This window comes from Erythrolamprus reginae, chromosome 10 (genome assembly GCF_031021105.1).
Source record: "Erythrolamprus reginae isolate rEryReg1 chromosome 10, rEryReg1.hap1, whole genome shotgun sequence".
NCBI lineage: Eukaryota > Metazoa > Chordata > Lepidosauria > Squamata > Dipsadidae > Erythrolamprus > Erythrolamprus reginae.
This window is the reverse complement of record NC_091959.1, coordinates 15,909,310-15,925,307: the sequence shown is the minus strand read 5'-3', so window position 1 is coordinate 15,925,307 and position 15,998 is coordinate 15,909,310. Positions and strand designations below refer to the sequence as shown.

Below are 15,998 nucleotides of genomic sequence, written 5' to 3'. Positions count from 1 at the left end.
ACCTAATTGGCCGCCGGGATTTGTGCAGCAGAAGGCGTGGGTGTTGGCATGCATTGTGCACTATTGTGCATGCAGCCTTTTGGCACCTGAGCAAAATAAGGTTCACCATCACTGCCCTGTACCATACCATGCCATACAAATGGCTCTTCAATCTCTTCTTAAAAACCTCCAGCGATGGAGCATCCAGAACTCCAGGAAGCTATTCGCCTATTTATAAGAATCTCACCAAACTAACTACACTCTTTTGGGAACAACCAGAGAAGGGTTTCACAAATGGTGAGGGGTATAGTTTCTCCATTTCCTTGACTCGTCTTCATCTAGTTTATTAATTCCCTTTTTCTCTTCCTGGCTTCGCCTCCTTTTTCTTTCTTAATCTGTTTTTTGCTGCAAAGAGAAAAGAGTTTCTACATATGAAAAAAAAAAAAAGACCACGGCCAAGGGGAAAATCCATTAGTTTTATAAATTGAGCTCTTTATTTTATAGGCAATTAATTTTAATTAGTAGTTATTAGTCCAATTAAAATACATTTATTTTATTTTTTTCTCCTGGCCCTGCCTGTTTTATTTTAATCTGGCTTCTGACAGGTTTACTGATGTGCATAGAGATATTCGAACACATGTACAAACCTGTCGGAACACACATTGATCGGGATGGTAGGGTGGAAGGCATCTCTACAACATCTGGTTTAAATTTTGACAATGTAGTCTATTTGGATAAACAGTATCTCTAGACTGGATTCAAATATTGAGCTAGACTGATCTATTGACTGAATATGACAATTGTGAGTTGCAAACCATATTTTAACATACTCCCTGGATTGTCACTGTACTGCTACAAACAGCTAGGTATCTATGGTAACCATTTAGATACCTGTGCATTTTTTAAAAAAAACAAACTATTTTTTTCCCAAAGGAAGAAAACTGCCATATGTCAGCCTGTTGCATTATATTTATTTCTAAAATGTTTGTGGGCTTTGCACAAATCCACAGATTGAAGTAATATCGACTAGATACCTTTTGTTTTTTTATACTGTGTGATATGTCTTCTCAAAACTCAAGGCAGAGAAAATGTATCTGTCGCCCCCACCTGTTTACTTTCACATGGGGTGGAGAGACCTAAAGCACAACAAGAGAGGTCTTGGTGCTTGAGAGCAGGCCAAAATGCTGACATTTCAAACTAATTAACTAAATTGAAGTAAAATAACTAACTAACTGACATTTCAGTTCTAAAAATATAGATGCTAAAATTCAGGGTTAAAGTTTTGGCCTGAATGCCCTTTAGGATTTAGAACCATCCTAGATGGTTCTTCATTCCTGGTCAGAGTTCTGGAAAGATATCTTCATGCATGCTCAATGGCAGGCTCTTCTTCTTCTTCTTCTTCTTCTTCTTCTTCTTCTTCTTCTTCTTCTTCTTCTTCTTCTTCTTCTTCCTTCTTCCTTCTTCCTCCTTCTTCCTTCTTCTTCATCTTCTTCTTCTTTTTCTTCTTCTTCTTCTTTTTCTTCTTCTTCTTCTTCTTCTTCTTCTTCTTTTTATTTTATTTATTTATTTATTTATTTATTTCATCCAATACATAATACACATTGAAGAGAATAGATAAGTAGTAATTTAAATAAAGAAAGGTATAGAAGAAAAGATATAAAAGTATAGGTGAACATATTTGAAAGGAAGAAAAGATAAATGAGATAAGGAGAGACAATTGGACAGGGGACGGAAGGCACACTGGTGCACTTATGCACACCCCTTACTGACCTCTAAGGAATCTGGAGAGGTCAATCATGGATAGTCTAAGGGAAAAATGTTGGGAGTTAGGGGTTGACACTACTGAGTCAGGTAATGAGTTCCACGCTTCAACAACTTGGTTGCTGAAGTCATATTTTTTACAATCAAGTTTGGAGCGGTTAATATTAAGTTTGAATCTGTTGCGTGCTCTTCTTCTTCTTCTTCTTCTTCTTCCTTCTTCCTTCTTCTTCTTCATCATCTTCATCTTCTCCTCCTCCTCCTCTTCCTCCTCCTCCTCTTCTTCATCCTCTTCCTCAACTGCTCTCTTGTCTTGGGGGAAAGGGGCTCTAAGAATGGTTCATTCTGGACTCAGGCCAAGGCCTAGCCAAGATTCATGTCCATTATTTGACTGTGGAAATCATGTCTAAAAAAGGATTTACTTTCGGTTTTAGCTAAAAGTATCCAGAAGGATCCCTCTGGATATCGTCCAAAGTGAAGTCCTCTTGTGGCCTTTTTCAAAACTGAAAACTGACCGTAACAGAATAACAGAGCTGGAAAGGACCTTAGAGGTCTTCTAATCCTACCCCTTCCTCAAACCGCCAATCAGCTGGAGCTGCGCAGGCATCTTCATTTCCACCAGTAGTGAGACTGAGTAAGGGGACTGGAAGCGAAAACATATAAAGAATTGTTGGAATTGGGTATTCTAGTTTGATGAAAAGAAGGACAAAGAGAAACATGATAACAGTAACAAAACTTGGAGATATCAACCCTGCCATTCCTCACTATCCTATCAGAGCTGAAGAAGCTTCTTGAATGAGAAGCGAAACATCTTTAAAAAACCAAGAATATCCAGTTACCTCCTGAAAAAGAACTTTTGGGATAACCATGACCTGGATGGCTGGGAATCTCTACAGACTTTTGGCTGTACAATTTGGGAGGAACACCCTTGGAATGACATTGGGAGTAGGAACAGATTTCCAGAGGAGGAAAAAAATGCAGACTACACAGACAGAGGTGGGCAGCAGGCAGGACAGAGTGGAACGCAGTTCCACCGGCAGAAATGAAGATGCCTGCATAGCTCCAGCTGATCAGCGGTTGTCACTTCCTGGATTACTGGTCTCGGCTCGGCTCTCCTTTTTCCCCTGTTGCTGCTGCATCTGCGCACCTTGCTTTTTTCCTCTTTCCTCCTTCCTGGCCTCGGACAAGCTTCCCTCTCTCCTGCCCAGCTCACGTGGCCACCTCCCGCCTGAGGTGCAAGCAGAAGACGTGGGTGAAAGCGGCGCTGGCAGCATTTATGCTTCTGGCAGCCCCCATTCGCCTAGCTACCCAGCCTGAGGCGGGAGGGCAACCCAGGAAGGAGAGTGCGGGAAGCGCAAAGAAAATTATCACCCCAGCGAGCGACAATGGTAAGGTTGTAAGTCGAGGAATTAACAGTTCACTTGAACGATGATGATTGTTCAAGCCACTCCTACCTGGTCACATGGCCAGCAAGCCACTCCTACCCGGTCACATGACCATTAAGCCACATCCACAAATTAAGCCACACCCACAGTGTGGCAGTAAAATTTTTGGCTGCCCATTACTGGACACAGATAAACCTCCAAGTAGCCTCAACGACCCTCTAAAAGAATGCAAATGACCAGCTGTCTGCAAAGAATATAAATCCTTCCATTCCCCATCATCCTTCCAGAGCCAAAGAAGCTGCTTGGAATAGAAGCGAAATGTCTTCAAAAAGAACAAAAAAAACCCAAGAATGCCCAGTTTGCCTCCTTTGGGGCAAAACCTAGAAGTGTGTGTGTTTTGGTTTTTTTAATTAAAGGGAAAATATAAAATGCTCCCCCTTGGACAGAGATTTAAGCACAGAGTCTTTGTCGTGTATATCATCTCACTGATGGCCAGAAGCATTTTGCTGCTGTTACGAAGTGACCGAGGGTTCCTCACGAGCAACACATTTATTCCTCACCTTCCGTTGTACGTGACAAGAAGAAAGGCTGACTTCCCTCTTTTATTTTATTTTTTTTTAAAAAAAGAAAAGCATCTAAATCTGTATCAATAACGTGATAATTAACTCCCTCTGGGATTGCTCTGCCCTCTGGCATTAGTCCACCATTTGACAATTAGACCTTGGCGAATGCTGGCAGAAGGAAGCAGAAAAGCCAAAATTTATCCCGGGAAAGGCCACAAAAATGATCGGGAAGCTATGAATTAGGGGAGGAAAGGGAGGAACGGTTGTTCTTGTCAGACATCTGTCAAGTGGGCCTAGGAGGCTTAGAGCATAGTGCTGGCAAACATTTTTGGCACTGAGTGCCAAAATGGGTGTGTGGGCTCCTATGGGTACGGTCAGGTACGCAGTACCGGTAGCCAAATTTTGGTCAGTTACACAGTACCAGTAGCAAAATTTTGATTTTTTTTTCTTTCTTTTTTTCCCTTCTGGGCTCTGGGTATGTTTTTCCTATCGCAGTAAATGAGGTGGATTTTTCTCACTGACCGAAAATTCATTTCTCTTTTATTAGTTTCCATCCATTGCTTCTTGCCCTGCCTTCAGGTGCTTTAGGGAATAGATTGACCCCTTCTTCTTTGTGGCCCCTCAAATATTGGAGCGCCATTATCAAGTCACCCCTAGTCCTTCCTTTCAGTAGACCAGGTACAGGTAACAGTTCCCCTCGCACTTATGTGCTAGTGGTTCCTGACTCTAGGGGGTGGTGTTCATCTCCATTTCAAAGCTGAAGAGCTAGCTCTGTCCGAAGACATCTCTGTGGCCATGTGGATGGCATTACTAAACAATGAAGGTGCACTGAGCACTGTTATCTTCCCACCAAAAGTGTTCACTATTTTTTCTACTTGCATTTTTTTAATGTGCTTTCAAACTGCTAGGTTGGCAGAAGCTGGGAGAAGTATTATTAGTTAGTTAGTTAGTTAGTTAGTTAGTTAGTTAGTTAGTTAGTTAGTTAGTTAGTTAGTTAGTTAGTTGTTGATTGATTGATTGATTGATTGATTGATTGATTGATTGGATTTGTATGCCGCCCCTCTCCGGAGACTCAGGGCGGCTAACAGCAACAATAAAGCAGTGTACAATAGTAGTCTGATGTTAGAAATAATTAAAAGCCCATTAATATAAAAAACGATACATACATACATACATACCATGCATAGAATTGTAAAGGCCTAGGGGGAAGAGGGTTTTAAGCGTTTTACGTTTTAATTATTACTATTACTATTACTATTACTATTACTATTAATTAGATTTGAATACCATCCTTCTCCAAAATCTCGGATAATAATATAGAATAAACATAGAAACAAAGCATACAAGACAAATCTAATACATTTTTAAAAACTACAGCTAAACTCCCAATGTATTAATCAATCAAACAGTCCAATCACACCATGCATCACACTTATTGGTCAGGGGGGCAAGGGGGGCAAGATCTAATTGTCCCAGGCCTGGCGACATAGGTGAGTCTTAAGACTCTTGCGGAAGGCGAGGAGGGTGGGGGCAGTACGAATCTCTGGGGCGGAACTGATTCCAGAGGGCTGGGCCCCCACAGAGAAGGCTCTTCCCCTAGGCCCCGCCAAATGACATTGTCTGGTTGATGGGACCTGGAGAAGGCCAATTTTATGGACCTAAGCGGCCGCTGGGATTTATGCAGCAGAAGGTGGTCCTGTAATTATCTGGTCCGATGCCATGTAGGGCTTTGTTGGTCATTACTAACACTTTGAATTGTGTCCGTAAACCAATCGGCAACCAGTGCAGTCCGCAGAGTGTTGGAGAGATATGGGTATATCTAGAGAGACCCAGGACCGCTCGCGCGGCTGCATTCTGCACAATTTGAAGTTTCCGAACACACTTCAAAGGTAGCCACATGTAGAGAGCGTGCGAGTAGTCGACCCTCGAGGTGATAAGGGCATGAGTGACTGTGAGCAACAGGAGCTCACCCAGTTAGGCGGCACTAGGGATTCGAATTGCCGCAGTGCCGACCTTTCGATCAACAAGCTCAGCATCTTTGCCACTGAGCCATCCCATCTCCTGCTTCAGTAGAATTGACATACCCAGTTCCTGCAGCCATTCTTCATATGTTTTAACCTCTAGCCCCTTAATCATCTTGGGTTGCTCTTCTCTGCACTCTTTCACAACATCCTTTTCTATATTGCAGTGACCAAAATTTTATGCAAGTAAATCAAGCAGAATTTCTTTTTTACTTATCACAATCTTGCTTGGCAAGAAGTAATAAAAATAACACGTAATCTTATTTACTGCAGTGAATACATTATTGTTTTGCAGAAGTGTCATAACCCACACCGCTTGGAGAAGTACATCTCCTGGATAGCATCCAAAACAGCTAAAATGCAATAAATAAACAAAACTAGAAAGATGAATAAAAAACCTAGAATGAATGGAATCGCTCCGGCCTCTGGCCTATTCCTAGTGGCACGACCTGAAAGTTGGTGCCAAGCTGATGTGTGATACATCTGTGGCACAGCACTGTGATTTGCACTAGTTGTACATCACACCGAAACAGAGACTACAACATAACCTGCAGGCTTGAATCAATACAATATAATTGCTGCAGGGTTAAAAACACCCTGCAGAAAATAGGAAAACCAAAATTAATAGGGTAACTGCAAAAATTCTCTTCTGCCAACAAGCCAGGTTGAGCCATAAGCGTTTCACCTACATTAATACAGACTAGATCCTGGGAAAGGATGCTTGGAAGTTTCTTAAAAATCATATTTCAGATTGTTTTTCCCCCTGGGACAAAGCCGAGGTTTGGAGAGTCTGCTTGGGGAAGGAGATGAATTTCTAAGTAAAAGTACTGTGTTTACAAATACTGAGATTGTGAGTTTAAGCCTCTCGGGGGATTTCATAAAAAGAAAAGAAAAAGAAAATTTCAGCATGGCTATAACACAAGTGAAACTTTTTCTTCTTTTACTGGATTTTGAAAGTCTTGGAATTTGGCTTCTGGCTGCAGCCAACTGGAATGTACAAGCAGAAAGACCTGATGAATGGCTGGGAGATTATGCTCCGCAGAATATCTATATTGGACTTCAGAGATTTTGCTTTCTTGTTTGTTTGTTTGTTTGTTTGTTTGTTTGTTTGTTCGTTTGTTCGTTCGTTCGTTCATTTATTTATTGGATTTGTAGACTCTCCGTAGACTCGGGGCGGCATACAAATCCAATAGATAGATAGATAGATAGATAGATAGATAGATAGATAGATAGATAGATAGATAGATAGATAGATAGATAAACAAACAAACAAACAAATAAAGGAAAAAGATGTGACAAACAATTTCATACCTTAAAATAAACTTTATAGCAGTAGCACTTAGATTTATATGGCACTTCATAGTGCTTTACGGCCTCTCTAAGCAGTTTACAGAGTCAGCCTATGGCCCCCAACAATCCGAGTCCTCATTTTACTAACCTCAGAAGGATGAAAGGCTGAGCCAACCATGAGCCCTTCAGGATCAAACTCTTGGCAGTGGGCTTAGTTAGCCTGCAATACCGCATTTTCACCACTGCAACTCCACAGCTCAGTGGTTTATTTGAAGAAACATTCCCTGCAGGTCATATGTAACTTTATGTTATTAATGAGGTTCATTTTGATTTGACTTGGGACTCAAAATTATAGATGCCTTATGATGATCTTAGTGAGGGTCCAAAGTACAGTCATTTAAGCCTGGTCATTTATACTTCAAATAAAAGTTTTGGAGTAATTTGGTGATTCATTTTGTTATTTTCTTGGTTGTGTTTGGTATTCTCAGGAGTCTTCTCTAACTCCAAAGTTTAAGAGCATCAATAGTATTTATCTTCTGCTCCTTCAAAATAGAAACATAGAAACATAGAAGACTGACGGCAGAAAAAGACCTCATGGTCCATCTAGTCTGCCCTTATACTATTTCCTGTATTTCATCTTACAATGGATATATGTTTATCCCAGGCATGTTTAAATTCAGTTACTGTGGATTTACCAACCACGTCTGCTGGAAGTTTGTTCCAAGGATCTACTACTCTTTCAGTGAAATAATATTTTCTCATGTTGCTTTTGATCTTTCACCCAACTAACCTCAGATTGTGCCCCCTTGTTCTTGTGTTCACTTTCCTATTAAAAACACTTCCCTCCTGAACCTTATTTAACCCTTTAACATATTTAAATGTTTCGATCATGTCCCCCCTATGGCACGGGTGCCACAGGTGGCACACGGAGCCATATCTGCTGGCACGCGAGCTGTTGCCATCTACTAAATGGATTGGCTTTTTTTAAATTCTGATTTATTTCTCCCTACCACCTAGAGGCTAGAACAGTGATGGCAAACCTTTTTTCCCTCGGGTGCCGAAAGCGCGTGCATGCGTGCTTTCGTGCATGCATGAGTTCCCACGCCCATAATTCAATGTCTTGGGAGGACAAAAACAGCTCCCCCCACCCCCGCACCCCCCAGAGGCCCTCTGGAGGCCGGAAACAGCCTGTTTCCCAACTTCTGGTGGGCCCAGTAGGCTTGTGTTTTGCCCTCTCCAGGCTCCAAATACTTCCCTGGAGCCGGGAGAGGGAAAAAACACCCCCTTACATTCCCCAGGAGGCTCTCTGGAAGCCAAAAACACCCTCCCAAAGCCTCTGTGTGAGCCAAAAATCAGCTGTCCGGCACACACATGCACATTGGAGCTGAGCTAGGGCAACAGCTCGCGTGCCAGCAGATACGGCTCCGCGTGCTACCTGTGGCACCCGTGCCATAGGTTCGCCATCACTGGGCTAGAACATATGATGAATGGTTGCAGGGATTGGGTACATCTAGTCTGAAAAGAAGGACATGGGGTGACATGATAGCAATGTTCCAACATTTGAGGGGCTGCCACAAAGAAGATGGGGTCAACCTATTATCCAAGGCATCAGAGAAGAGAAGAAACAATGGATGAAAACTAATCAAGGAGTGAAGCACCTAGAACAGTGTATTCTGGACTTCAACTCCCAGAATTCCCCAGCCAGCATTCACCATCATATACAAATCCAATGTTAAAACAATCTTTAAAAAACCCCTATTAAAACAGTCATACAGCCCAAACGCACCATCCATAAAGTTAAAGGCAGCTAAGGATATATCAATTCCTCCATGCCTGGTGACATAGATGAGTTTTCAAAACTTTGCAAAAGGCAAGGAGCGTGGGGGCAGTCCTAATATTCAGGGGGAGCTGATTCCAAAGGGCCAGGGCCGCCACAGAAAAGGCTCTTCCCATGGGTCCCGCCAGATGGCATTGTTTCATCGACAGGACCCGGAGAAGGCCAACTCTATGGGACCTAATCAGTCAATGGGATTTGTGTGGCAGAAGGCGGTCCCAGAGGTATTCTGGTCCAATGCCATGTAGGGCTTTATAGGTCATAACCAACACTTTGAATTGTGACCGGAAACTGATCTGCAGCCAGTGCAGGCTGCGGAGTAATGACGAAACATAGGCATATCTGGGAATGCCCATGATAGCTTTTGCAGCCGCATTCTGCACGATCTGAAGTTTCCGAATACTTTTCAAAGGTAGCCCCATGTAGAGATACCCCCATGCTCTTCCACTCACCCGTTTCCCAACTGCTGGTGGGCCTGGTATACCCATTTTTCTCTTTCCCCAGGCTCCAGAGGCTTTCTTGGAGTTTGCGGAGGGCGAAAACGGCTTCCCCTTTCCCATGGGAGGTGCTCTGGAGGCCTAAAATACTCTCCCAGAGCCTCCATGTCAGCCGAAAATCAGCCGACCACCATACACCATGCACGCAGTAGCTGAGTTCGTGTGCCAGCAGATATGGCTTCCTGTGCCACCTGTGGCATGCATGCTTTAGGATCACCATCACAGGTGTAGGGGAAGAGCCTTCTCTGTGGCAGCCCCGGCCCTCTGGAACCAGCTCCCCCCGGAGATTAGAATTGCCCCCACCCTCCTTGCCTTTTGTAAACTCCTTAAAACCCACCTCTGCCATCAGGCATGGGGGAATTGAGACATCTCCCCCGGGCCTATACAGTTTATGCATGGTATGTTTGTGTGTATGTCTTGCTTTTAATAAGGGGTTTTAGTTACTTTTAAATATTAGATTTGTTGTATATTGTTTCATTTGTTGTGAGCCGCACCGAGTCTGTGGAGAGGGGCGGCATACAAATCTAATAAATCTAAATCTATAGGGTCTCCTGCTTGAGCAGGGGATTGGACCTGAAAACCTCCAAGGTCCCTTCCAACCTTGTTATTTTGCATCTGTCCCTGAAGACACCACCACCACCCCCTCCTACTCCTCCTGAGAGGTGAACTTTGGAATGTTGCTTTCTCAATATTTATTTAAGAAAATTTGTATGACCACCCACTCCTCTCAGTGTGAGTCTGGGTGGCTTACAAAAATAGGAAGCGTGTCTTCTTTTGAAACGGAATGAGGAAGTGTGTTATGATGAGGTTAAATAAATGGTTTGCATTTCTGGACATGAGCAAATTAATCCAAAATGAGCTTTTGTACTGGAGGTCAAAGAACCCAGATGGCTTGTAAGATGAGCAATGATGTCTTTCTTTTGCACAGCTTCGGGGTCACCATCTTAAGTCCAAGGAAAGATGTTGGTGTCCTGCTTAGTAGAGTGGTTTAATAATAAAAGCCACATTCTCTTCTTGGCAACTGATATTCTGAAGGATCTTGAAGAATAAGATCTAGTCAGTGATTAAATAACCCAGTTAAGCAAACTTAACTTGGTTATTTAATTAATCTATTATCTCAACTTGTAGGGTTACATAGACGGTTGAGTATTGAATGAAGCTAATCCATGTTCTGAATTCATGCCATACATTGATGCATAAATTAGAAGGCTGGGTTTACATTCTGTTCTGTCGGGCTCTCTGGTAGACTCCTCCCAAAAATTCACAGGTGCAAATTTCAGACACACACACACGTTTGAAAATTCAAAACAATGTTCTTTATAATGAAAATTCACTTAACCTAAGCCCTCTTTTGTTATAGCAAAGAGCACTGGTCTCCAAACAAACTGGTAATTGGTACAAGTCCCTTATCAGTTCTGTGATACTTAGCTTGCAGCTGTGAGGCAATTCACAGTCCTTCTTCTTTCACAAAGTGAAACACACTTTGCTCTGCTTTAGTTTCAAAGCGGGGGAAAATCAGCACACAAAAGGTCAAAGTCTGTAAAGCAGTCACGAAACACAACGATCAGATAATCCTCCACAATGGCCAAACCCACAGGCTGCTCTTTATAGCAGCCTTACTAATTACCACAGCCCCACCCAACCACAGGTGGCCTCATTTTCTTTGATAATAATCTCTCAGTTGTTGTTGCCTATGCATCCCTCTCAGCATGCCTGGCTGTATCATTAACTCTTGTTCTGAATCCAAGGAGGAGAGAGATAATTGATCTCCTTCTGAGCTGTCTGCCACACTCTCCTCCTCCCTGTCACTCATGTCTTCTTGGTCAGAGGAGCCTTCATCATCAGATTCCACCGGGGGCAAAACAGGCCTGCAGCATGTAGATGTCTCCCCCACATCCACAGTCCTTGGGGCAGGAGCTGGGCCAGAGCTAACCACAACACCTAGGTTGATATATGTTGCATGGATCAGCTATTAGGTCCTTAACTGACCTGATTAACATATCAAATGACTCCAAATTTCTGGATTTTTTTCCCCACTTTTATCAGCCCAGAGATTAGTCAATATGTCCTTTCTTTTCTTTTCTAAAATGTTTTCTGCTCATTTGTCTAAAGGGAAGAAACAGGATGGAGAAATTAGATGAGATGGCTGATTGCCACCCCATCTACTGCAGTCAATCTACAAACAGGCAAATAGTTACATAGGCTTTTATAGGTTTTATATTTTTAGCAACAGAAGAGTGAGAGACAAATTTAAATCATTGAGCAATACGAGCTTTCTCTGAAGTGGCCATGAGGGACTACTCCCGAGCTACCACCTTCTCTCAGAAGAGCGTGCGTTGTTGTTGTTTAATATTCAGAGAGTAAGTACCTGGAACATTTGAAGATATAATCAGGAGGATTAAATAAATACCTGCTTAGAAATGCAAGATCTCTGATCCAGGGGATACGAACTTGGAAAGAATGCCAGCACAATTCAAAGTGTTGGTCATGACCTTTAAAGCCCTACATGGCAATGGACCAGATTACCTCTGGAACCGCCTGCTACCGCACGAATCCCAGCGACCGATAAGGTCCAATATTTATTTATTTATTTATTTGTTTGTTTGTTTGTTTGTTTGTTTGTTTGTTTATTATCTCTGAGACCGCCTTCTGCTGCACGAATCCCAGCGAGCGATTAGGTCCCACAGAGTGGGCCTTCTCCGGCTCCCGTCAACTAAACAATGTCGGTTGGCAGACCCCAGGGGAAGAGCCTTCTCTGTGGCGGCCCCGGCCCTCTGGAACCAACCCCCCCCCGGTGATTAGAACTGCCCCCACCCTCCCTGTTTTTCGTAAACTACTCAAGACTCATTTATACCGCCAGGCATGGAGTTGAGATAGTTCTTCCCCCTAGGCCATAACAAGTTATGCATGGTATGTTTGTGTGTATGTTTGGTTTTATAATAGGGGTTTTTAGTTGTTTTTTTATTATTGGATTGTACATGTTGTGTTTATTATTATTGTTAGCCGCCCCGAGTCTGCGGAGAGGGGCGGCATACAAATCCAATAAATTATTATTATTATTATTATTATTATTATTATTATTATTATTATTATTATTAACACACAAATCCCAGCGACCAGTTAGGTCACACAGAGTTGGCCTTCTCCGGGTCCCGTCGACTAAACAATGTTGTTTGGCGGGAGCCAGGGAAAGAGCCTTCTCTGTGGCGGCCCCGATCCTCTGGAACCAACTCCCCTCAGATATCAGACTTGCCCCCACCCTCCTTGCCTTTCGTAAGCTCCTTAAAACCCACCTCTGTCGTCAGGCATGGGGGAATTGAGATATTCCCTTCCCCCTAGGCTTATAAATTTTATGCATGGTATGTCTGTATGTATCATTGGTTTCTTAAATTGGGGTTTTTTACATTACTTTTAATATTAGATTTGTTCATATTGTCTTTTTACTGTTGTTAGCCGCCCCGAGTCTATGGAGAGGGGCGGCATACAAATCTGATTAATAAATAAATAATAAATAAATAAATCATTGTCTATAGAGGTAGTCCTCACTTACCAAGGGGCAACTCTGTTGCTAAGCAATGCGGTCCTAAAGTAAAGCATCATACGACCACATTGATGTATGAGGTTTGTTTTGTTGCAGTCATTAAGCAAATGGCACACAGGGAAGTGCAATGGGACATGTCAGGATGCTGTGGCTGTCATAAATGTGCAACAGTGGCAGCAAGGATGCTAGTGATGGGGAACCTTTTTTGGCTCGGGTGCCAGAAGCGAGTGCCCACAACCATAATGCAAAGCCCTGGGCAAATCCAAAATCCCACTTTTTAAATTCCTGTTGGAACAACATTATTACGTGAAGATATTGGGGTGGGGGATTTGACATTTGATTTTTTTGTTATCCCAAACAGGTTACCTTGGAGGTCCCTTTCTCAGCTTAGGCTGGAGACCCCATACCAGTCATGGCGAACCTATGGCATGGGTGCCACAGTTAGAAACATAGAATTCTGACGGCAGAAAAAGACCTCGTGGTCCATCTAGTCTGCCCTTATACTATTTTCTGTATTTTATGTTAGTATGGATATATGTTTATCCCAGGCATGTTTAAATTCAGTTACTGTGGATTTATCTACCACGTCTGTTGCCCTAGCTTAGCTCCAATGTGCATGTATGTACCAGCCAGCTGGTTTTTTGCTAGCACAGAGGCTCTGGGAGGGAGTTTTTGGCTTCCAAAGAGCCTCCGGGGGGATGGGGGAGGGTGTTTTTACCCTCCCCCCCGGCTCCAGGGAAGCCTTTGGAGCCTGGGGAGGGTGAAACATGAGCCTACTGGGCCCACCAGAAATTGGAAAACAGGCCGTTTCCAGCCTCCAGAGGGCCTCCGGTGTGCAGAGAAAACTGTTTTCACCCTCCCCAGGCATTGAATTATGGATGTGGGCACTCATGCATGTGCGATAGCACCCACCCACACTCTTTCAGCACCTAAGGGAAAAAAGGTTCATCATCACTGCCCTATACCACTCCAGACAAATGGTATTCCAGCCTCTTCTTAAAAACCGCCAATATTTATTTATTTATTTATTTATTTATTTATTTATTTATTTATTTATTTATTTATTTATTTATTTATTATCTCTGAGACCACCTTCTGCTGCACGAATCCCAGCAACCGATTAGGTCCCACAGAGTCAGCCTTCTCCAGGTCCCGTCAACTAAACAATGTCGGTTGGCAGGCCCCAGGGGAAGAGCCTTCTCTGTGGTGGCCCCGGCTCTCTGGAACCAGCTCCCCCCAGAGATTAGAACTGCCCCTACCCTCCTTGCCTTTCGTAAACTCCTCAAAACCCACCTTTGTCGTCAGGCATGGGAGAATTTAGATATCTCCCCCAGGCCTATATAATTTATGTATGGTATGTTTGTAGGTATGTCTGTTTAAAAATGGGGTTTTTTAACTATTTTAAATTTTAAATGGTAAATTATTAAATTTGTCATGAACTGTTTTATTGTGTTGTGAGCTGCCCCGAGTCTACAGAAAGGGGCGGCATACAAATCTAATAAATAAATAAATAAATAAGTGAGTGAGTGAGTGAATGAATGAATGAATGAATAAATATTATTTATTATTTATTATTTATTATTTATTATTTATTATTTATTATTTATTATTTATTATTTATTATTTATTATTTATTATTTATTATTTATTATTTATTATTTATTATTTATTATTTATTATTTATTATTTATTATTTATTATTTATTATTTATTATTTATTATTTATTATTTATTATTTATTATTTATTATTTATTATTTATTATTTATTATTTATTATTTATTATTTATTATTTATTATTTATTATTTATTATTTATTATTTATTATTTATTATTTATTATTTATTATTTATTATTTATTATTTATTATTTATTATTATTAATTAGATTTGTATGCCGCCCTTCTCCGTGGACTCGGGGCGGCTCACAACAAACATAGAATGCATAATAAAACAATTTGATCCAATTAATAACACTTAAAAGACTTTAAAAAAAACATCCTAAAAACTAAAAACATTCACTTATCCTTCACTCAGCCAATAATTTGACAGTACCTCTGTCTCTTTCTTTCTTTCTTTCTTTCTCTCCCTCTCTCTTAGGGTTCTGTGTGCGCGCAACCTTGCCCATCAGGAACATATGGGGTCAACTGCAGCCAGGAATGCCCTTGCCACAATGGAGGACAATGCGACCACGTGACAGGAGTCTGCCTGTGTACTGCAGGGTATATGGGAGACAGGTAGGCCTTGAAGTCAGATAAGGGGAACCTATGTTTGCATTTCTGTACACCCAGAAAAATCGTTTTTGCGTGCACATTCCTTCCAGGATTCTAACCACTTTTAGATGCTGGGATGAGAGTGAACGGCTGAATGACCTGCTATACGAAGTCCAGGTTGGGCTTGATTAGATCAACATCCCAGGGAAAAGTTTTAACAGTTTTCAAACAGAGGCAATTTCAATCAGTCAATCAGAGTAGAGCTGGAAAGGACCTTGGAGGTCTTCTAGTATAGAATCCATGACAATTCGCCACGGCTAACTTGTCATGGTCAACATGCCGCAACTAGCTTGATGCGGGACAACTTGACACAGGAGATTAGAAACATAGAAACATAGAAGTCTGACGGCAGAAAAAGATCTCATGGTCCATCTAGTCTGCCCTTATACTATTTCCTGTATTTTATCTTAGGATGGATCTATGTTTATCCCAGGCATGTTTAAATTCAGTTGCTGTGGATTTATCTACCACGTCTGCTGGAAGTTTGTTCCAAGGATCTACTACTCTTTCAGTAAAATAATATTTTCTCATGTTGCTTTTGATCTTTCCTCCAACTAACTTCAGATTGTGTCCCCTTGTTCTTGTGCTCACTTTCCTATTAAAAACATTTCCCTCCTGGACCTTATTTAACCCTTTAACATATTTAAATGTTTCGATCATGTCCCCCCTTTCCCTTCTGTCCTCCAGACTATACAGATTGAGTTCATTAAGTCTTTCCTGATACGCTTTTATGCTTAAGACCTTCTACCATTCTTGTAGCCCGTCTTTGGACCCGTTCAATTTTGTCAATATCTTTTTGTAGGTGAGGTCTCCAGAACTGGACACAGTATTCCAAATGTGGTCTCACCAGCGCTCTATA

General features: G+C 41.9%; 1 protein-coding gene across 4 annotated transcripts in view; it reads left to right on the top strand.

Moving 5' to 3' along the window:
* MEGF11 (multiple EGF like domains 11) overlaps positions 1–15,998 on the top strand; it is a 493,435-nt gene that overhangs the window by 271,118 nt on the left and 206,319 nt on the right. For all 4 annotated transcript variants that reach the window (XR_011559978.1, XM_070762671.1, XM_070762669.1 and 1 more), the window contains one exon: positions 14,967–15,103. Coding sequence is in view for 3 of the 4 variants with exons in the window: in XM_070762671.1 (XP_070618772.1) it covers positions 14,967–15,103 (137 nt within the window). In the remaining variant the exon portion in view is untranslated. The remainder of the gene's footprint in view (positions 1–14,966; positions 15,104–15,998) is intronic.